General features: G+C 37.7%; 1 protein-coding gene across 2 annotated transcripts; it reads right to left on the bottom strand.

Moving 5' to 3' along the window:
* Positions 1–22: 22 nt before the first annotated feature.
* Positions 23–22,788, bottom strand: N4bp2l1 (NEDD4 binding protein 2 like 1). 2 transcript variants are annotated; one of them, XM_076872709.1, is made up of 5 exons: positions 22,518–22,788; positions 5,218–5,345; positions 4,816–4,904; positions 2,800–2,876; positions 23–1,487 (listed from the first exon to the last, which is right to left on the bottom strand). In XM_076872709.1, exons 1-5 carry the CDS (start codon positions 22,685–22,687, stop codon positions 1,229–1,231), a joined length of 723 nt encoding a protein of 240 aa, XP_076728824.1. In that variant the 5' UTR covers positions 22,688–22,788; the 3' UTR covers positions 23–1,228. The 2 variants fall into 2 exon arrangements, with proteins under 2 accessions (XP_076728824.1, XP_076728825.1); XM_076872710.1 differs by lacking the exons at positions 23–1,487; positions 2,800–2,876 and adding an exon at positions 2,683–2,750.
* Between the last annotated feature and the right edge of the window lie 230 nt (positions 22,789–23,018).

Here is a 23,018-nt window from a genome sequence, read left to right as displayed (position 1 = left end):
TGCATGACTGAATTTCTTGAGATTTAGGTAAATTTTTTTATTGTTGAGCCAAAAAAAAACTCAATGACAAATTCATATAAACACAATACAATATGCCATTTTAATAACCATAAAAGCACCATTATATAAGACACTTAAAATTATATTTCACAGAACACCAGAAAAAAGAAGCTGTTGGCCAACAATAAACAGCATACATCCTACATGATCTTGTCTGTCATGGTCTCACACCAAATTAATCTGATTCCAACCTGTTGGAATTTAATTTGGATTCACAGATAAATAACACCACGGAAAACATGAAGACTACTCATCCTCCAGTGAGCATGGCTTTTACATATCCTTGCATGATCTATATCCTGGGCTGCTTTATTTCTTTGCACAGCTAAACATTTGGGCTGCCAACTAATTACACACATCTATAAGCATAATTTTAGAAATTAGATCTCTTAAAAATTGCTGTTTTATGAAGTCAGATTTTATTTACACTAATAGACAACAGCCAAAAGTTGTTTAATCCTGTTGAAAAAAGTAGTTAAACACAAGGTGTGACTTTAAATAACACTGATTTTCCTCAACTTGTATAGCTATTAAATATTTGACATTTTTAACAGTGATTCATCATTAGAATAAAGGAATACTTCCCAAAGTGATCACTTTAAAGGCAGTATTTCCTTACATATATGTATGTTTTCTGTTTGTTTCAAGGAAAAATCAGTATCATTGGAGTCACACATCTCACTTTTTAAAATACATAGTTTATCAAAGTAGGAATAGCACTAAAACCTTTTCTGCCTCTCCCTTCTCCCTAACCCTTCCAACTTTCCCGGTGGAGATGAATTTCCTGAAAAAATAAATGGATTACTTCAGACAAAGTGGTACTGAAGCTTATATATAATATAAACACTTTGTTTTATTTATGAACCTATGCAACTAATTGATCACGTTCTTAGGTATGTTCTTAGACTTCAGGTTCAAATTAATTCTTTCCCTTAGAGCAAAATTTTAATCAAATCTGAAAAATTCCCAGCATCAGACCATGTGTACAGGTGCACTTAACAAATGCTTGTTGAAGATAATGAATATAATGACCTCTGCACAGGAATTTTTGGGTTCAACTATTTACACTGGAATTGGAGTTTTGGCTAAAACTAAACAAAGAATAAATACCAAAAAATTGAAGTAAAAACTTATTTAGGAAAATTAGGAATGGCTGTAAGATAGGCCTCTAATATCCATGGTGACAACCACCCCTTCTGCTAAAGGAGCTCTCATTTGTGAAGCTGCCATGAGCCCTCCGGTTTGGAAACTCTGTGTAGGAATGCCAGTATCTTGAACCATTGGAAGGCGATGCATTATTCCTGTCCTGGTTTCTGTTCATTCTGCTTGGTTTTTCTGCATGAAGTACACTGTAAAAGGTAACATCATGTTCATACCGTTCTTTCATTCGGTGTATTTTTTCTCTTGGGACTCCATGAATGTTTCTTCTACATGAAAAAAATGCAAATATGTAGTTAAGGCAGAATATCAAAATGAATTACTTGTGCTTTACAAGTCCTGCATTGCATAGATAGTACACTCTCCGTCCTGGGGATATCTCTGGCAAAACATAAAATTTTGCTATTCAGTTATCTCTCAGGCTCTGCTCCTGTTTTTCTTCTGCCCTATACACCCCCAAAATATCCTGAGGCTGGCTTCATAAATGTTTTGTTTTTGGTAATCTCAATCATGTGCATCAAAATATGAAGAACACCATGAGATTTTTTTCAATAACATATTCGCCAGTTAATATCATTGTTTCAGGTCAACTAGTCCCCAGTACAGTTAAACAATGCTTACTAAAACAATCTTAAAATCTAGTAGGTACAGGGCTGGAGATATAGCTGTTGGTAGAGCGCCTGCCTTGTATATACAAGGCTCTGGGTTCAATACCCAGCACACACACACATTAAAAAAAAAAAAAAAAAAAAAAAAAACTAGTAGGCACAAGAATCAGTTGGGCATATAATTAGAAGTATAATTATTACCAAAGATTTCGACTACAGAATAGAGTCTATGAACTACAGTTTAACACTTCAGGCACTCCTGATGGAGGTGAATCACAGCCATGTTGGAAAGGGAAATTAATGCCCTTATACAGAAGGGCATTAATATGTAAAAATAGCTACAAGAGAGGATTTTGAATGTTCTCATCATGAATTACAAATATTTGAGATGATGGGTGACCTTAACATCTTATAACCAAAAGATGAACTGGCCTTAATCCTAAAAAAAGTCAATTCCAATCTCACTGGTTAACTTTATTATATTGACATCAAATGACACAAAGAGCAAATATCAGAACTCATGCATTCAAAGTCAAGTTAGTACTATTTGGACATTTATTGCTGTGTAAGTTAGAAGCAGCATCTAAACCATAAATGAACTACACAATGTTCAACATCTAAAAATTTTTATTTAGTCTAAATGCAGAAAACACAATCAACGTGTGCAATCCCATGCAAAGGAAAGTGCTTTTAAATGTTCATTAATGAAGAAGCAATTTAGCAGAATGTTAAATAAGTCCTTTTAAAGGATCAAGTCCAAGCCAATATGTTGCATTTAGCATTATATTAGAAAACTGACCCAAAACTAACATCTTCACATATAATATTTCCAAAGTTATCAATTTCCAAGAATTACCATTTCTGGCCTGAAAACTACCAGTCCATTTCCAGCCTGAAAAGATTCTTTTGTTCGGTCTGAAATACCTGAAAATAGCAGGATACATAATGAGGAACTAGAAAAACAAAGAAGTACCTTGCTAACTCTTGAACGTTGAATTTCCAGCGAGTGTCAGGTTCTCGGAATATAACTTCATAGTTATTTTCAAGTGCCTGATTTTTCAAAAGTACATAAAACATTGAAGACACAGTATGTTTGTTTGGGAATGTTTATGCTGCCATTAACATTTACTACAAATCTTTTCTAAATTCCTTTTGTTTTACCAGTAATCCAATGCCTTAATTTATCTGAATACAATTGGTTTATTACCATACTTAGCCACTCTCAGATTACATTATGCTTCCCAGTGATAAATTTTGGTCAATTTTATCTAATATGGAGGAATTTAACACTTTTAAAAGTAGATCTGAACTAATTTAAAATGTCCCAAACACAGGTGTGAGCAATGTAGATTTATTTCCGCCAAATACCTTGTCCTTTTCCTCATGGCTTGATTTAGAAAATCATTGTCACAGAAACATAGTTCATGAAATAAAAGTAATTTCCACATGTATTACATAATTTTCCCTCCAAAAATAGCTCTACCTGCTATATAATATAGTTTGACCCCAAGCACTGTGTCCCATTCCCTTGAGTTTAGAAAACTACTACAGTTCCCATATAACTATCCAAATATTCTTTGTACTCATAAATCAAATACTGCTTTATCTCAAACTGAACTTTCTGTTGTCACTTTTGTTTGCTCTGTTGTGAAATACAGAATGAACAAAGGTCAGTAAAACAATTTCCTGATAAGTAGGTAGGATGAATAAGTTCTTATGTACTATTACACAGAAGGGCATTAATATGTAAAAATAGCTACAAGAGAGGATTTTGAATGTTCTCATCATGAATTACAAATATTTGAGATGATGGGTGACCTTAACATCTGGAGGTGATCATTACACATTGTATACATGTACTGAAACATCACTCTACACTCCATAAATATGTCCAAATATTATTTGTAATTAATGTATAAATTTAAAGATTTCTTCATTCTTTGGGCACTTCTAATTAGGGAAGGATTCAACTGTCATACCTTGAAAACAATTTCTGGGGCTGGCTAAATAGCTGTGGGTGAGTGAAAATGAAAAATAAAGTTACTTCCCAGAAGTCACTCTCAGTTAATGCCCAACTCCAGGTTTTGAGTTGTGCCTGAATTCATTGGACTCCTCAATGCCCTGTTCATTTCCAGCCTATCAATCATAAACTGAAGTAACCACCAAGTTGATGTTCATTCTTTAATACATTTATGCAAGTCCCACAGTCTGGGCCAAAGTAGAACTGATTAAAGTATCATTAGAGAAAAATCACACCTGTAGGTATGCCATTTTGCTCCAAAGGTAAAGGAAGCCTAAAAATAGAATTTGGAGCCCAGTGTGGGAGACATTCATCTCAAAATTAAAAGTGGGAATTTTGTGTGACATAAGTAGAATAATACTTAACTGTCTGCTTCCTGCCCCACCCTGTAGGTTTGTGGATCTTCTTCTATCCACTAGGGAGTGAAAAATTATTAGCATAAGAGACAATGTATGTCTGAAAAAAGATCAGAAAGGAGACCTGAGTTATATGTTTATATTTGTACTCTACTACCTTCATAGGGTTATCATTTGATGCCAAATCTGTTTTTAAACAAAACAATCCTATTGCCCTGGAACTTCAGGCAGCAACAACAGTAAACTGTGCTGAAATCCCAGCTGGCCAAGGGAGGACCTGTAACCCTGCTAGTGCATCATCTAGTCTTGTATTTCCCTGTAAGTTTCAGTGAGTGCCCCTCTGTGTGGAAAATATCCAAGACTGAAAAACTATCAATAATTCAAAGAAATGATTATTTACCAAGGACTATGTAAAAATTGTACCCTGAGATGAGAGAAACATCTCAGCAAATTTCAGCCATTGAACAGAGAAAAAATAAAACTTCACCTGCTCCCTGAAAGAACTACTGTTAGTAAATGTGATATCATGGAAGATCAGAAAAAAAGGAAAGAACAATGTTTCAACTTTCTCACAAAATGTCCACAACTGAAAATTCAGAACATTTCTTCCTACCATGACTGCATAGGGCTTCATTTCCCAGGCGTGGAGGTTGGTATTATCAATAATAATGGGGGATATGCCTCTCCTCATTGCTTTTCTTGCTGCAATACAATGTTACATAACAGTGAACAACAAGCAACAATCAGAAAAGGGTGAGCGAAATCCATATCTCGTCATTTTTTGTTATAAGACGTCCTCATTACACAATTTATTGCCACCTATTTCAGAACCCATTATCAGTAATTTTCGTATGGAATCTAGAGATGTTATTATACTCTCGAATTCTGATTGGGGGGTGGGGGGGAACAGCAGAACTTTTGATTAAGCTCCTTCCATAAAACATATTCATTCTAAAGCAGCTACAGTCTATGCACACAACAGGGATTCCCGGGAGTTTGGAAAGGAATTCATCACCTCTTTTCTGGTTCCATTCATGAGCTTCCTCCAGGAAGTCAGGATTGAACTCATAGGCACCATCTTCCCTGAAGAAAAAATCATCCGTGCTGAAAATCAGGGCCCTGGGAAAGTCATGTTGCAATTGTCTAGAAAGTGGAGAAATGAAAGAGGGATTTTTTTTATTATATGCATATTCATGGTAGAAATGATTTCCTTCCATCTCTAATGTTTAGCATTTTATAATACTGAGACCACCAGGTTTTGAGTTGTTGAACTTCAATTTAAAAAAGAGAAATGCTTATCATCTCTGGAAGGCATCTCCCCTAACTGGAGTCAAGAAAGGGCTGAGAGGCGTTTTGTGAGTGTTGCCAACCCTTGAAGCTAAGGGGCTGCTGGTCACCACCACTGCCTGCTGAGGCAACCAGGACTGACTCAAGGTGAAACTTGGAGGCTAAGTTGAGGGTGTGTTGGCTGTCTTTCCTGTTGGACACCATCCTCCATGACCATTCCTTTCCAAGGCACCAGCATCCTCCTGAGACCTGCTCATGGGCGCCATGCCCCATGTTCAGCCCTTCCCTAAACTCTTACCTGTCCCATTTCCCTGGAGTTCTGTTCTCTGTTCTCTGCTTCTTGCCCCACCCTGAGGCCCCATCTGAGAAACTAGTTCTTGCTGAGATATGAGTTGTGGCTAAAGGTGATGTGTGTGCACTATCCTATTAAGTAACATATTTACATTTTAGCAATGACCTAAACCAAATGGAGAAAAGCACAAGAGAGGAAAAGAGGTGAACCAAATATTCCCCATGCCTTCCTCATCTCTACCACTCTGGGTCTAAATATGAAAGTAGCACAGACAAAAAGGGAAAGCCATAATGTAGCACCTCTTTTAATACAACAAAATAAAACAAAAAGGGGGTGATATGTACTGCACAAACTCCAAAGAGAAGATGTTTCCATTTGAAATCCTTGGACAACTTTTTGGTGGAAGGTGGGTATTACACCAGGAAGTAACTGGGAAGCTCACTGAGCCTCCTTTCCTTGTCTGTAAAAGTTGATGCTAATGAGATAATAACAGGGGAAACACCTAGTGCAGCACCTGACACTGGCACACAAGTGTGTGTGCCCTTCCTCTGTCCCTATAGCATTTGCCAGAATGTCTCTCCATTCCAAACAGACTTAATGGCAAATAGAAAATATATGGTCACAACAACCATGCTCAGAATAAGAAGATATCTATACAAGTTAGGGATGGGGGAAAGATTGGAGAAAGACAAGAGCAGAAGATGCAAAAAGAAAGCAGAGCTATTCAGTTCTTTTTCTATTTTTTTTTAAGAAAAAAATATCTCAATCCAGAAAGAATATGGAACTGCAGGTTATTCATGGCACCTGAGTTGCTCTCCCAGAGCTAGATTTAATTCTTGACTCTTCCACTATCCAGTCATGTGGTCTCATCTCTCTAAGCTTGTTTTCTTAACTGTAAAACACAGATTACAATCCCTACCTACTAAAATGAGCTTTTGGTAAGACAAATGGGTTGTAATGGGAAAAATATTTTTATAAAGGATAAGGCACTTTACAAATGTAAAGTACTGTTATTTTGTTAGTAATAATAACAACAAGGCCACATTTACCCAACCCAGACTGTTTACATGCTATAGTAACAAAAATACACTGGAGTACATACATGCAGTAATCTTTTGGGTATTGCAATAGATGAAAGACAAAGACAAAATAAAGCAAATGCTTCAATATTAAAGAAAGAGTAAAATACACTTTCCAGAAATAGCAAACAAACATCTCTGGCAAAAATTCTTCAGAAAGTATAACAGAAGGAAGCATAGGGAGTTGAAAAGGTAATTCCAAACCAAGTATATTTTCCTTCTCAATGGGCTATGGTGATACTCAGGAAAACTCAACAGACATGATATCTTGATTTCAATAGCAATCTCACAGTTTCTCTTGACAGATACCTTTGTGGGGAAAATGTAGGCTCTAAGAGAATGTATTTTAATATCCAAAGACTATTAATTAGTCAACCTGTTAGACATTTATTGAGCTCTTAACATGTGCCAAATGCTGTGTAAAGTGTTAAGGCACAGAAATAAACTTACTGCTATCAAGAATGCACAGCCTACTAGCCAAGGAGCTAAACCTCCCACAGCTAGTGTGGCACACTATGGAAAAAGCTATACCAACCAGACACTAGGGAGCAGGAGCAACAAGTTCTGATAAGAGTCTTGCAAAGGAGGCAACATTTCACTTGGACCTTAGGAGCTGGAAAACAATTTCACATCTTGCGGAAAGGGCTGAGAGCATGGGGGGTAAGATAAGAAGGAAGCGAACGCTTCAGGGCCTGTGAGGAGTAAGGAATTATAGGGAAATGAGACTAAAAGTGGCAAATCACATCTGAAACACCGGTTTCAATTCTGAGTACCACAAATTCAAAGAGAAATTTGATAAGCTGAGCAAAGTCCAGAGAACAGTGACCAAGTAAATATAAGGTCCACTAACCATGGAAACCATGTCAGAGGAGCAAAGATCGACAAAGAATCTGGGCTATTTAAGGTGAAAACAAATGATAAGCAGTGATTCCTAGTACTTATCCTCAGATGCTGGAAGTCTGTTGTGTAGAATAGGGAATGAACTTATTTTGGGATCAGCACTGGGGCTGGGCTAAACGTGGCAGTTCTGCTGGTCTTGCCCAGTCACTCATACAACTACAATGAGTCATTGCAATGCAGGGGCAGAGGAGCTCAGAGGGGTCCAAGCAGGCCTCCCACAGGCCTCTGGTGCTCTTGGCTGTTGGCTAGCTCTTGTTCCACCTGGCTTCTCATCCTCAAGGAGGCTGACCAAGGCCTCTTTGCAGACAGGCCCATTGCAAGAGGGCAGGAGTGCATTCTACTAGGCTTCCACAACACTGCGTTGGTCCAAACTAGTTACTTTGCTAGCCTGCATTAAAAGGGCAGAAAAATATTTTCCACTTCTGGAGGGAAGGGGGAGCAAAGAAAATGTGGCAACTTTTAGTTGACCACAGATGTAAAAAGTGGCAAGAGAGAAGGGAGAAGTAGAAAAAGGACTGAATTAAACAAATATTCATAGTCTCCATAATAATTGTCTATTATTGACTTTAAGGATATTCAAACCGAAAAGTCTAAGTCCAAACCTTAACCTCCAATACAAACAAATATTGTTAAAGATATCTTAGAAAAAATTTAAGGGTAACAGTAGATGCATTTTCAGATATGAATATTTTTTAAGGTGTGTTTATATTTGCAAACACTATAAATTTTTAAAATTATTTTCACCAATATTATTCAGTCTAAGTAATGAAAGCTATGTTCAGAGGTGAAATAACAGTATATATCTTCCTTGTGTACTAAGCAACTATGGAAATTGGTTGATTTTCCTTTTTGGTCCCAGATGTAATATTCCTTCTAAGTCTGGTTTCATTTGTTTTCCTATTAAGTCTACCACCCATAGGTTTGGTTTGGTTTGTAAAACGTCTTTGGAATTTAAATTTTCCTTTCATATGTATATCCTTATCTACTCTTGTTTCCCTCTTTATAGCTCACACTGTTAACTGGAAGATAATACTCTCTAACATTTCCTTTAAGGCATATAGGTGTCCAATTCATGTTTTGTTTTATTTCAATTCTTATTCCTTTCTAGAAAACAAAATATAAAACTGTTGCCCTTCTTTATTGCAGAATTCTACCTTACAGTAAGTTAAATTGTTCAGGACCATTATGGGGCAAGATGACCTTCTCATTGTTTCCTAGGTTGCATCTACAGTCCTCCAAACAGGCAGGCAAAAAATCTTGAATGTTTTTCACCATTGTGGCTCATATGGGTTTTTTTTTTTTTTTCTGTATGATGTTCCTAAATGACCATTCCTTCCTTCAAAATCATGTTTTGTCTTTACCTAAATGTTAAATTAGCACCAGCGGCCATAGTAGCATCTTGAAAATGCAGGAAATAAAAACTTCACTAGCTAAATACAAAACTGATTAAATAGACAACCTTGAGATTCTCAAACTTAAGTGGAAGCAATAAATACCATTCCATCAGCTTCAGAAGTGATGAGGATAATGCCCCAGCGCTAGCTTTCTGGTGGTCAGGAGCCTCATGCATTAGGGAAATTGAGAGAATGAAAATAAAAGAAAAGGAAAAAAATAGAGAGACAATTACTTCCACGTAACCTTCATCGCCCCCTTCCCCCCACACAATTCACTTAAAATCACTACTATGAGAGAAACTCAGGTACTAATCTACATTTCATAATTTGTCATCCTTCTATAATTCCTTGCTTTACAATAGAGAACCACAGAGATATTCAGATATCTATTCAGTCACTCACTCACTCACTGAGAAAGGCCAACAGTACTATATGATATTACTATGGAAGTTTTCAAACACGTAAAGGTAGACAGGATAAGATAATCAATCCCCAAGTAGTTATGACACAGCTTCAGCAATTATCATCATCTGGTCAATCTTATTGTCATCTATTTCATATTTAATTTCATCAAATATCCCATCAGTGCTCCTATTTCCCTGGTTGTCTCTTAACATTTTCTTAGAGTTGCTTTGTTTGAATCAGGAGGCAAAGGAGAGCCACACATCGTATCTGGTCACTGTGTCTCTTAAGTCTCATTTATTCTACCGTTTTTCTCTCCTATTTTAGTTTCCACCTGAATTATTGTTCCCCACAACTTTTTACGTGGGAGATGTTGAAACCTATACAAATGAGTTAAAAAACAATACAATGAACACTGTTTAACCTTTGTCTACAATCACCAGAAATTAACACTTTGCCTTTTATTTTATGTTTCTCAAATATGTATTTTTGATGAACCATATGAAAATAAGCTGCAGTATCATGATACTTTATTCCTACATTCCTTATCAAGTATCTCCTAAAAATATTCTCTTACATAACCACAATATCATTATCACATCTAAAAACTAACTTTAATTCACAATGTTAAATATTTAATTTTTCAAATTTCCCTGGTGGTCCCAAAAATCTTTCGTAAGTTTCAAATATTTGGTTATTACGTCTCAGTAAGGTCTTCTAATCCAGAACTGTCCTGGGGTCCATTTAGGTTTCCCTTTTTGAAGAGTCCAGATTAGTTGTCCTGAGAATGCCCCCCACATTCTGGGCTTATCTAGTTATTTCCACATGATTATTACCAGGTTATACATTTTGGGAAGGAAAGTTCAAAGGTGACTTTAATGTACTTCTGATTACACATGGCAGCTTGTCCCATCATGCTAAGTTTGAGCAGTTGGCTAAAAGGTGGTATCAGCCCAACCTCTCTATTATAGAAGTGTGTCACTTCTCTTGTCATAGTAAGTACTGTGTGGGTATGAACCTGTGAGATTATGGAACGTTCTGTTCTTCAGCCACTTTCCCTCAATGGTTTGTACATCTATTGTTCTGATGCTTGGGTGCCTGAATCAATTACCATACTGGGAATTGCAGAGTTTTTATTTTCTAATGTTGTCCTTCCTTCTATTTTACTAGGTAGCATTGTCTTGTTTAAAAAAAAAAAAAAACAAAAAAACGCTTTCTTTCTTCTCTTTTATAATCCTTACCATCATTATTCTTTATGATGCTCAAATTATTCTAAATTTGACCAGTAGTTACCCTTCAAGCTGACACACGTCTTTATCTATAAAGATTTTAAAATACATTAATTTTCTAATTAGCAAATAAATATAACAGCAGAAAAATTTGAAACAGAAAAGTGCAAAAATAAAAAAAAGGAATGTTCCTATATTCCTCCATCTAAAACTAATAATTGTTTTAACATTTTTAAAATTATTTTAGTTGTTGATGGACCTTTATTTATTTGTTTTATACATAGTGCTGAGAATCAAATCCAGTGCGTCACACATGCTAGGCAAGTGCTCTACCACTGAACTATATATAACTCCAGCCCAACATTTTGGTCTTCTTTCAAGAATTTAGATATATATCTCAATATATCTTCATTTCAACTCATTATTTCCTACTCCATGCAACATTTTAATGATATAGCAAATTATACTTATTTATATGGATGTCCCATAATTTTCTTCAGTGCTCTGAGGTTAGGCACTGAGATGTCTTAATTAACAATACTAATTATTTTTTTGTTATGTGTTAGTCATTTGGAGATGTGCTTTTGTGATCTACAATTTCATCTTTATTGGGAGATTTATCTTTCTTATTGAGTAACAATTTCCTATTGAGTGTAGCAGTTTTTAATTTTGGTTATAATAATCTCTAACATATAGTTGATTATTTTTAAAATGTTGTCTAGTCACATCTTTTACTTTCAAATTTTGCCTTTGATGGTAAATTTTGAACAGTCTTTCTCATCCCCAAATTATGTAAAAATATATACATACTATTACATTTTCCTTGTCAATCCATCTACAATATTATGTTGGTATGTAGCATTCATTAAGGATGTATTTTTAAAATATTTTTTTAGTTGTAGTTGACACAATACCCTTATTTTACTTATTTATGTATGTATGTATGTATTTATTTATTTATTTTTATGTGGTGCTGAGGATCGAACCCAGGGCTTCGCACATGCTAGGCGAGTGTTCTACCACTGAGCCACAAACCCAGCCCCAAGGATGTATTTTTTTCCACATGGTGATCTGGTTATCCCAAAACTATTGACTTAATAAATCCCACATTCCCCATCGTTCTGAAATACTTTTTATTATATACTAAATTATTACGTATATTTAGGTCTATTATTGTACTTTTTCTTTCACTTGACTAAGATTAATGTGTGGAGCACAACTTGATCATTTCTTTTCAGTATTTTCTTTTCTCAATTATATTCAACAATTGAGAATCTTTCCTTTATAAAATTTATACTTCTAATTTACTTTCCTGTCTTATTTTGTTGAGAGCCATGCCTAAACAAAATCAAATAAAAAGACATTATGATTCTTGCCTTTAATTCAACTCATGGATGGTTTGGTTGTTCCAATAAATTTTCTTTTCAAGACTGCTAAGCACTAAACAAAGTTTGGTTTATAGTATCTCTCCTCAACTTTTGTAACAATTTTATGAAGTAAATATATTCTCCAATTTATAGATAAACTATTGATTTAAGAGCTTAAATAACTTGTATAAATTTACATAGCTTGGATGTGTAGCTGCTGGAATTTGACTTCGGTCTACATGGAGTCAGGGCACATGGGTATTAGTTACATCCTCAGGGAGCTCTTACAGATCTGAGAAAGTGCATGTACTCACACATGAGCAACACGGAGCCAGAGTCTACCATCTTGTCTTAGCCAGCAGCTACGATTCTTAAAGGGTCCTCCCAGCCTTCACATACATGTTCCACATGGCAGGAAGAGGCAAGGTAGCTTTGAAAACTGTAATCTTATAGTGGGGCACACTAAAATAGGGTTGCTAGGTAAGATAGGATACTTAATCAACAACCTCTGCAACAGTCTTACTAGGATATTCCTTTAGATCCTGAATTTATTTATCATTTCTGAGTCTTCAACTCAGAAATGTTCTATTATATCTGTAATTATTACTTTATCTCTACTTATTCTGGTTATTTATTCTTATGTTTTGTTTTCTATGTTACTGTTTGATTTTCTGCATTGATTCTGCTCATCATTATCTCTGTTGGACTTTAAAGTTCCAACATTTATTTTAGAATCTTTTTAAAAAACATATACCTCATTACGTTCTTTCTAAATATTCTGCTTCTTAGTAAACCCCCTTCATATTTCAGGCTCCTGATCATTTTTCTTTCATCTTTTTTAACCATAGGAATTTTTCAAGATAGACAAAAATTTTAAATTATAGAAAAGCAAAGGAAATAATAAACACCTCTACTATCACCTTCTGGAGCTGATAATCATTAACATTTTCTCATTCTTTGTTGGCTTAAATTTCAACCAACTCTTCACCTTAACTTGGGCATCTTCCAATACCATTACTATGCTTCATCCCCCCTTTCCACAATACTTATCACCTCCTAACATAACATATAATTTCCTTATATTTTATATCCATTTCCCTACCTCTGGTATATAAGGTCCACATGGGCAGGATCTTTGTTTTGGTCACTGGTGATCCCAAGTACCTAGAAAACTGCCTGGAACATAGTAGACACTCAATAAATATTTATTGAATGAAAAAATGAAGGAGCATTACATATTTAAGATCTATTCATGTTGCTATACAAACTTAGTTCATTCCTTTTAACTGCTACATAGTATTGCATTATCTGAAAAATAATAAACAACTAACATTAAGTGCTTATCAAATATGCCAAGAACTATTCTAATAGCTTTAAAATTTCTTATGTAATGCTCAAATAGAACTGGGAGGTAAGTACTGCTATTAATCCCCATGTTACAGACCACTGAGTGGTACAGCTGGGTTTAAAACCCAGGCTTCTGGTCCCTTAGCCCTAGACTAAACCATTATGCTTGAGTGCTATAAAAACAAACCACATTTATTTAAACCTTTCTCCAGTGACATTTAAGTTGTTTGCACTTTTCCCTATCATGAGATTCAATGAATGTGCACATGTGGATCATTCCTGGGGACATATTCCTCAAGAGGAAAAGCCAATGAGTCCTTTGTTTTCTGAGACAACAAAGTAGAGCAGATATTGTCTAAAATTGCCTTCTTTCCTTTAGAAAAAAAATTATCTGATAGAATATAGATTCTATGAAGGCAGAGATCTTTGCCTTTTGTCTTCTGTTTAAGCATCTAAAAGAATGGCAGGCACATAGGAGGTAATAAATATTTGGCAAATGTATGAATGGCTCTAAATATTATGCTCTTCTGCCCTAATTAGGCAAATTATTTTTACAGGGCCCTAAACTATGAGAATTCTCATCTGTGTATAATGAGAATTTTACCAAACCTCAGATCCCCCTAATGGAGACAGGAAGTGAAGATTCTTCTTGGATCCCAGCACTTGCTTTGGGGAGTAGCCTGAGAAGAGGAAGAGAGCCATGGCTATAGACCATGTGGAAAATTTCCCATGAGGCCTGGTATGGCCTGAACTTTGCAGTTGTGCCAACCACCACACCTGGGGCTGAGCCCTGTCCTTAGAGACACCTCAGTCATTGCCAGCCCTATGAGTGTCACCAAGAGACAAAGACTGAGGGGACTGCAGTGATGAGATCCCAGTCTGTCTTACTGCTTACTCTTGCCTTTACCCCTGAAAGTTGGGCATGTTTATGAGATCCAAAACCAAACTCCCAGGTAGGCTTCACTGCCATTTGTCAATGTGGTTCCACTTCATTCTATCTAGCAGAAATTCTCTTGGTATCTTGCATGTGAACAGAACCCTTCTCTACAATCTAGCAATGATACAAGTTTCCTCTGTTTGTGTTCTGTTGATTAATCCAGGCATGCTCAGAGTTGAGAAAGGAATTGGGCACACCTACCTCAGTACTTTTTTAAAGCTGTCTTTTCCCAATATACCATACATAGATCAGTTACACACAACACAAAGTAGCGGTCCAGAAGAAGTCAACTCTGGGCTCTTTATTTTTTTTATTTTGGTGGGGGAGGGGGAGAGGGCAGTGGGGGAGGGCTACCAGAGGTTGAACTCAGGGACACTTGTCCACTGAGCCACATCCTCAGCCCTATTTTGTGTTTTATTTAGAGGCAGGGTCTCACTGAGTAACTTTGTGCCTTGTTTTTCTGGAGGCTGGCTTTGAACTTTCCATCCTCCTGCCTCAGCCTCCCAAGCCCCGGGATTATATTGCACCCAGCTGGGCTCTCAAAACTGCTGCTTACAGGGGCAGCAATTATCTTTGACCTTTTTATCAGGTGAAGAAGCTGGCACATCAAACATTTTCATGTGTTTAGGAAGAGTTTTCTATGCCCCGAAGTGAAGTTTGAGATGAATGACTTTTTAATTTTTTTAAAATTTTTTTATTCCCTTTGCTATTCTCCACATCCCATTCATCCTTTTATATTTCTCTTTATCGCACTAATCTTTTTGGTTTTGTTCTTAAGAGTCATCCTGACCAAGCCAAATTTCCACCTCTTAGGAAGCTTCTAGCATTGCCTTTTATTAGCAAATCCATTCATCAAATATTTACTGAATGCCTACTATGTGCCAGGCCTTCTTTTAGGAGTTGTTCAAAATAAAGTATCTGATCTCAAGGAACTTATATCTCCTGAAACTTACAGTTTAGTAAAATTAAAAATAAATAAAAGAGAGTCAAGGTACAGGACAAAGAATGCTGAAGAAACGCTACTCTCGATGGCTGAGAAAGCCCCTTTCTGAGCCTGTCTTTTGTCATATTCTTAAAATGTGTAGAAAATACTGAAAGATCCTAGCTGTACAATTGTAGTTAAAGGGGACTCCCAAATAACTGGAAAGTTACATCTTTGGTGAGGTCAGATCACTTCTTCAAATTATGAAACTCTCAGTTTCAGAATCAAATGTGATACCCTGATGCTAATGTACTCATCTATATAATAAAACAACTACTATATACCATAGGGATATTGTGAAGATCCAGTAAACCAGTGTTTATAAAGTACCAGGCATATAGTCAGCCTGTGGTAATCTTGTGTTAGTTATTCTTTTTCCATTTCTCCCTTCCCCTTTCCCAGATTCTTACCTTGATAAAAACAGATAGCCTTCTCCCCAAGCCATATACATGATCCGATAGAGAGCCTTATGAAGGAACAATTAGAAATTAGACTAGTTTTTCCTTTATCATATTATTTCCTCAATCCCATAGAGCCTAGTACCTTTTAGATAATTTCTTCATTAGTTCATCTAGCATCAAAATAGCCCTAGGAAGGTGCCATTATATAGAGAAAATTTCATTGAAATGCTAGGAAGGAACTAAGTTGAGTAATACATACCCTGTCATGTGAGCAGATTTAGATACTTGGGAGTTGGGAGTTGACATCTCTCCCCAACACATCGCAGGATGAATACAAGTACTTATTAAAAAATCTTAATCTCATCTCCTCCCAAGACCCCAATAACATGTTAACAAAAAAAATTAACTTCCAAGTAATATTTTTTTAAAATTAGAAGAAACACATATTATTGATATTGAAGAACAGCAATAAAATGTACCTTCCTTACCCTGACAGTTGAAATCCAGGTTAACTTAGCACCATTCATAGGGACTTTAAGTGCTTTTTTCATTACCCAGATCAAAATCAACCTCATTACCTTACCAGGTCATTCCCACTAGCCTCTTCCTTGATGTCAAAGACAAAGCTCTGGATTAGAAATAAGGAGAGTTCATCCCTATGACCTTGATCAAGATGTTTGGCTTCTCAGAGCTTCATGTCTTGGGCTTCAGTTAGATGAATTCTAAGAGAGCTTCTTATACTTCTCCTGATCTTTTCCCATAAAAATATTTTTTCTCTTTCATTTCTTCATCCATGTCTACCTCCTCTCAAATCATAATCCACACCTACAGGACTATATGGTCCCAATTCAGCAGGGTCTTCTTCCATTGTCCCAACAGCTCCAGGAATGTGGTGATGGTGAATTTCCTGTGTTAGGCAACTGTTCCTGACACAGCCTTTTCAGTGATTACAAACACATACTACACTGTATACATTTTTATATTTATTTTTTAGATTTAGGTGGACATAATATCTTTATTTTTATGTGGTACTGAGGATTGAATCCAGTGCTTATGCATGCTAGGCAAGCGCTCTACCACTTGAGCCATATCCCCAGCCTTGCACTGTATATTCTTGCTCTTTGTAAAATACATATAGTATTTTACAGTCTTTATTCATCCTAACCTCTAGAGAGGGGTATTGTAAGGATCTTATTAGTGGGAAGAAGAGACTTGGAACCCCTCTTAGGAAAATCATAACAAATATAAACAGCTAGTAGTCACTTTCCAAGTAGATCTCGAGACTAAAGATCTAAGATGTCACCTGATACTCTATTTTGAAATACACAGACTAGGATTAATCCAAACTTTCTACTTTTACTTTTATTAAATGGGAGCCCTTATCTCATGCATAGAAAACACTATGGTCCAGGCCTGCTAGCTAGGAACATGGGGGAACAGAGTACGCTTTGGAGTTTTAGCTAAACTAAAAAATCCCCTGTTCTCATTGCCTCTTGCATTCCACTGGGTATTTGGTTACAAAGTATATCTTTCCTTCCATCTCTGGCTTATCAAGAAACACTAAAAGGTATTTCTTTTGATGAGAAATTCTGTGTTAATCCAGAGATGTGACTGAGGATAAAGGACAGCTGACAGCAAGCATCCTTAAGCCTAACTAAATTCATATTATGAATCATTTGTGATAGTGTCAAAAGGAACTAGAACACTGCAAAGGATAGTTCCCATATAGTTTATATGTAAGTTTACATAGTTTATATGTAAAGATTAAAAAATCCAGGAAACTGACATAAAAGAATGATGACTTTTAAATTTTCAAAAAAGGTTATATTAAAAAAAAGGCTATCCTCTACTATAGCCATTTCAAAAGGACAATTTAGAGGTATACCCATTTAATGGAATATTTTATTCAGACATAAAATAATGAAGTTCTGACACATGCCACAACATGATGAAACTTGAGAACATTAAGGTAAGTGAAATAAGCCACACACAAAAGGACAATACTTTATGATCCACTTACATGAAGCACTTAGAAAAGGCAAATGCATAGACTCAGCTAGTAGATTAGAGGTTGCCAGGAGGGAGAGGGAATAGGGAGTGACAGTGTTTAATGGACACAGAGATTTTGTTTGGGATGATTAAAAAAATCTGAAATAGGTAGCAGTGATGGCTGCACAACAACATAAATGTCATTAATACCAGTGACTTTAAAAAGATAAAAATGACCAAAATGGGGATATTTGACACCACACACACACACACACACACACACACAGAATGGGAAGCACAGAGGCTTATCCACAGAAGCTTTCACTAAGGCAGAAGTAAAGGACAGGTACAGATCCAAAGTAAGTTTGACACATCAGCTGTGGAAACAGATAGTTTTGGATCATCTGTTGAGAGTAAAAGGGTCTTGGGATTGGAAACCTTATTTCTTTCTATTCCTTTGTCCAGCTCTGGGCTACCTAGCCAATATATTCCTCCCTTTAGTCAAGGCTAGGAGAATACATGAAATAGAGAAAATATGAATTTTCCAGAATCCAACAAATCCGTGGATTCCATAAATGCATCTCCTGATCATGTTGCCATTCATTTCCCCACTGGACCATAGTTACCCACAGTCGGGAACTAATTATTGTTAATAATGATTTATTATTAAATAAATCATTTAATAATAATTTGTCTTGTGTAGGTGACTTCTTTTAACCTTATTTATTATATGCCTCATAAAACAAGTGCTATAGTCTTATAGTAAGTAGTCAGTGAACTTTGTTATTATTGATTAGTGACTAATAATTAACAACAATTGGTATTTATAAGGCACATGAATTCCACAATACTTATTCCACATAGATAATTATAGGGTTTGTGTTTACAATAGTATCTAAAATTCTCACAATAAATGTATGAATAGAATATGAATCGAATTTTAATAAAAAAGAAACTGAGGTAAACAATCAAGTGCCCTGTGTCAATTCATATGTTAATAAGATTAATAAAGATAAAATATAGTGTCATTAAAAATCCAACTCCGTATGGACAAAAGAGTTTCTTAGTTTATGTCCAACTGAAAATTATCCTAGGAAAGCCTTTTTATATGGAGAATGATATATTTATTTGGTTATGTAATGAAAGCTTTGTCATACAACTCTATCTAGCCAAGTCATTAAACAAAACATTTTACTTAATAGTTCCTTAATTTTCACCTTTAAAAATTTACTATGTAATATATATTTTGTAGAAAAATCAGAAATTTCATTGGAAGGTAAAGAACATAATCCCACTAACTAATGTAAACAACGATCAGCAGATATTTTTCAATAAATATATACAGCCCTTTTTCTTTGAACAGAAATGGGATGGGTGTGTGTTGTGTGTGTGTTGTGTGTGTGTGTGTGTGTGTTTGTCTTTATAAAAGACTTTTTAACTTAAAGGAGGGAAGAATATATTTATAGGTCAAATATATATCAGTTTCCAGTAATGACTGCATGACTTATAAGCCAATCCTCTACATTTGCATATTTAAGTTGTCTCACATTGTTTCTATTGCACACAAACACAAAAAATACACTCTGTGATGAACATTCCTCTATCTTCACACATTTGTCCAATTATTTCCTTAGGATGAATTCCTGGAAGTAGAACTTACAGGTCAGTGGTAAAAACCTATTTTTAAAACAATGCTTATATAAAATAGAGGTGATAAAACAGATTTTTAGGGGGCACACTAATTTTTAATACTCTGATGTATTTAAAAACTTTTAAAACATATAAATCCAACTTTAAAAAAAAAAACTTCAAAGAATCTAAATAGATGTTTTCCATATTCCAGCCACTTTAAATTATAAAAACATATAAGTAAAAATACATAAATCTAACATTGATTTGGAAGACAAGACATAATCTAATTTCAAAAAGATTTTTATTAGTTCTTAAATTTTTTTATTATTTTAAGAAATACATGTTTATTATAGAAAATTTGGAAAATACATAATATAGAGAAAATGTAAATTTCCCAGAATCCAATAAATACATAAGATAATCTTACAGTTTATCTATTTTCTATACATGTGTATTTTAAAACAATTTGCCATTCTTCTCTCCCCTGCCCTCCAAAAAAGTAGGAAAGCAGCTCCTTTTGGGCCACATCTGTGACTTCCTCATCATCTGATCCCACTGTGGGCCTCCCTCCTTGTGGAGTGGTGGCCTATCTCCTTGCTTACTACCCATATATATACATGGCCTAGCCCAGAGTGTGCCAAGGCCCTTCTGGACCCAGAAATGCCAAGGCTCAGCACAATGAAACAGGTCAGAGTCAATGTCCAGCTGCAATCTTCACTTCAGAGCCAGGTTTCTCCCCAGTCATAGTGAAGATTTTGCTTAGCTGGTCAACAATTTGAACAGTAGCTCTTAAAATTTATGTCACTTTAAAGTTTTAAAAGTCCTTCCACATAAATTTCATCTTCACAACAGCCTCTGAGGCAGAAAGAACAGATATTCCCATTGAATAGGAGAGGAATCTGAGGTTCAGAGGGGCTAAGTGAACAGCAGAGCCAGTGAATGGCAGCATTTGAATATGACGTCATATTGACTCCCAAGGCTAGAGGCTCTTTACCTAGCCATTATTAGCAAACCATTTCTAAGTCTGACAAGTGGAAATTAAGAGTCAGAAAGATCTTCAATAAATCCTCTAAACTAATCACCTCTTAGTAGTCACATATAAGGAACATAAGAACCAGAGAAGCTAAGTGATTGCCCAGCTAGTTAGTGACAAAATGGATCTAAAGCACACTCTTCAGATTCCCAGGCCAGTGCTCACTCCAGTTGTCCCTAGAGAGATGCTTTTTAACAAGCTGGTCTCTTACCTGGCGTCTTTTGCTTTGTCAAATCAGGAATCAAAATCCTGATATTCAGAGCCAGAAAGGATCTTAGAGGCTGCTCAGGCCAGCCCATTCACTTTACAGATGAGGAATGTGAGGTCCAAAACTCTCATGTTCAGTTCTATGCATCTTCCTCTGATTATATTACTTCCCTTCCCAATAGTTAAGAAATCTGGTCAAAAATGTTTACTTCCTCCTTTTACACTAAGTGTGTGATAGACTGCAGACCAGCAAAATGAAAGTGAAATTAAAGATTTGACACCCTGAAGATATATTGTTGGTAACAGATATACCAACCATGGCTGTATCACAAAACAACAAAGTTCTGCTGGGTTCCAAGGAGGTTTCCCAATCTACTGCCATCCTCTGCCTACGCAGGAGCCACAGAGGACCTTCTGGAAAATGTCTCTGTCTTTGAAAAAGGTACCAGTGGCCCTCCACAAATCACCAATCCCTTTAATCTATGATGTAGCAATATTCTTTAACTAAAGACTTCTACTACACAAGTCAGCCAGAATCCTAATTAAAACGGACAGCACCTCAAGTCCAAAGGATTCAGACCTCAAGTCCAAAGGATTCAGACCTGCTCCTGAGATCACTACCAGAGACCATCAAAATCATGTCTCTGTAGGCCACCTTGATTCTTCAATAGTTCTGAAGTCCTAAGGCTAGCTTTATCTCTCCAACGAGATGGTTGAATACCTATTAAGAGCTAGACAATGTGCATGGAGGTAGAAGATATGGCCCCCACATTCAAGAAACTTACAGAAGGATAAACAAAACCATGTGTAAAACTAAGCGCAGTCACAGAGCTGTAAACAGGATGCCAAAGAGACCTGAAGACAAGCACCTACTGATGGGTGAGGCAGCTGAATTTTTAAAAGGCTAATAGAAATCAGTTGGGCAAAGGGAGGAGGAGGGCAAGCCAGGCAAGCAGGCCAGCGTCAGCCAAGGCAAGGAGAGAAACAGCTTGGTTTACGGGAGATAAACAGTTCAACGTTGCTGAAGAGCAAATGCAAGGCAGGGAGTGATGGGAGTCCAGGCTGGAGCGTAGGCCTAGCAAGGTGGCAGCAGGCGATAAGCCCGCGTAATTCTCGCTGACCTGGTACCAAGAGGGCAGCTTACGCAATTCCCAAGTAATCGAATTTGGGCGCCCATGGTGAAGGCTCTGTCAATTACAGTCTGTGGTGGCGCCGTCAGCCCCCCTCCCCCGTGCACCTGTGCTCCTTCACAGCTGCCAAAGCCAACACAGTCTGCCCGAATCCACCAGGTTTTCAAATCGGGCCACAAGCCCCCGGCCACGGCCACTGCTGCCCCGGATCACCAGCCCCCGCAACCCTCTCGTTTATGCGCTAGGGTTAAAACGCCTGTTGACGCACTGTGACTGCTGCCTGCGCGCTAACTGGCGGCCCGGCTGTTTTCTCTGCAGTAGCCACCGGTTTTTCCCGAAGAGTCCCTGCCGGCCTCCCCGACCCAGGGTTGGGGAGGCTGGGGCGCCGAAGGCGGCCTCGGCCGGGCTGGCACTAGGCCGGGCACGGAGGTGGGGAAGGGGCCGGTGCCATCTGGGACTGGCGCAAGGCGCAGTGCCGAAATCCATACTCCCCGGGAAGCGCAGCGGAAAACACAAACAAGACGAGCGCCCTCCTCTCAGAGACCCGGGCGCCAGAGGCGGCGGTGGTCCCCAGGGTCGACAGCAGCGACCCGGGCTCTGACCTGGGCCGGGGCCGCTCGTTGCTAGGGGCTCCGGCAGGGACGCGCCCGACCGGAGTGCTCAGTGGCCCCGGGCCCGCGCGCCAGCGCCCAGGCCGCTGTCATTACCTGGCCAGTGTGGTTTTCCCCGAGCCCGGGAGGCCTCGCAGGAGGTAGAGGTGTTTCCTAAAGCTGTGGCGGCGCGGAGGTGTCCCCCGCGGGGGCGGCGGCCGAGGCTGCTGCTGCTGCTGCTGCTGGAGGCTCAGCCTCCCAAAGGATTCAAGAAAACTGTCCTCCATGGGGAGGGGGCTGTCTGCGAGGGCCTGGGTTCCCTTTCCTGAAGTCACGGTCTTGGCCAAAGCTGTTGTTTTTGTGACTCTCCGGCCATGTGATAGATGGAGGGGCGGGCGCTCGGAGCCCAGCCCCTCCTTCCCACCCGCCCGAACCGCTCTGCGTGGGAGGGGTCGTCCCTACCTGAAAAGCTGGGTACACTGGGAGACTGACAGCCCGGAAAACATAGGTGACGCACACCCTAGCTTTGCCTCCAGCCTCCCACTGCCACTCGCTGCCCTTCGCCCTGAAGAGAGCAGGGAATCCGCCTAATGGGACACTAGGACAATTTCCTGCCTC

The sequence above is a fragment of the Callospermophilus lateralis genome, chromosome 12, assembly GCF_048772815.1.
Source record: "Callospermophilus lateralis isolate mCalLat2 chromosome 12, mCalLat2.hap1, whole genome shotgun sequence".
NCBI classification, from domain to species: domain Eukaryota; kingdom Metazoa; phylum Chordata; class Mammalia; order Rodentia; family Sciuridae; genus Callospermophilus; species Callospermophilus lateralis.
This window is presented reverse-complemented; position numbering and strand designations above follow the sequence as displayed.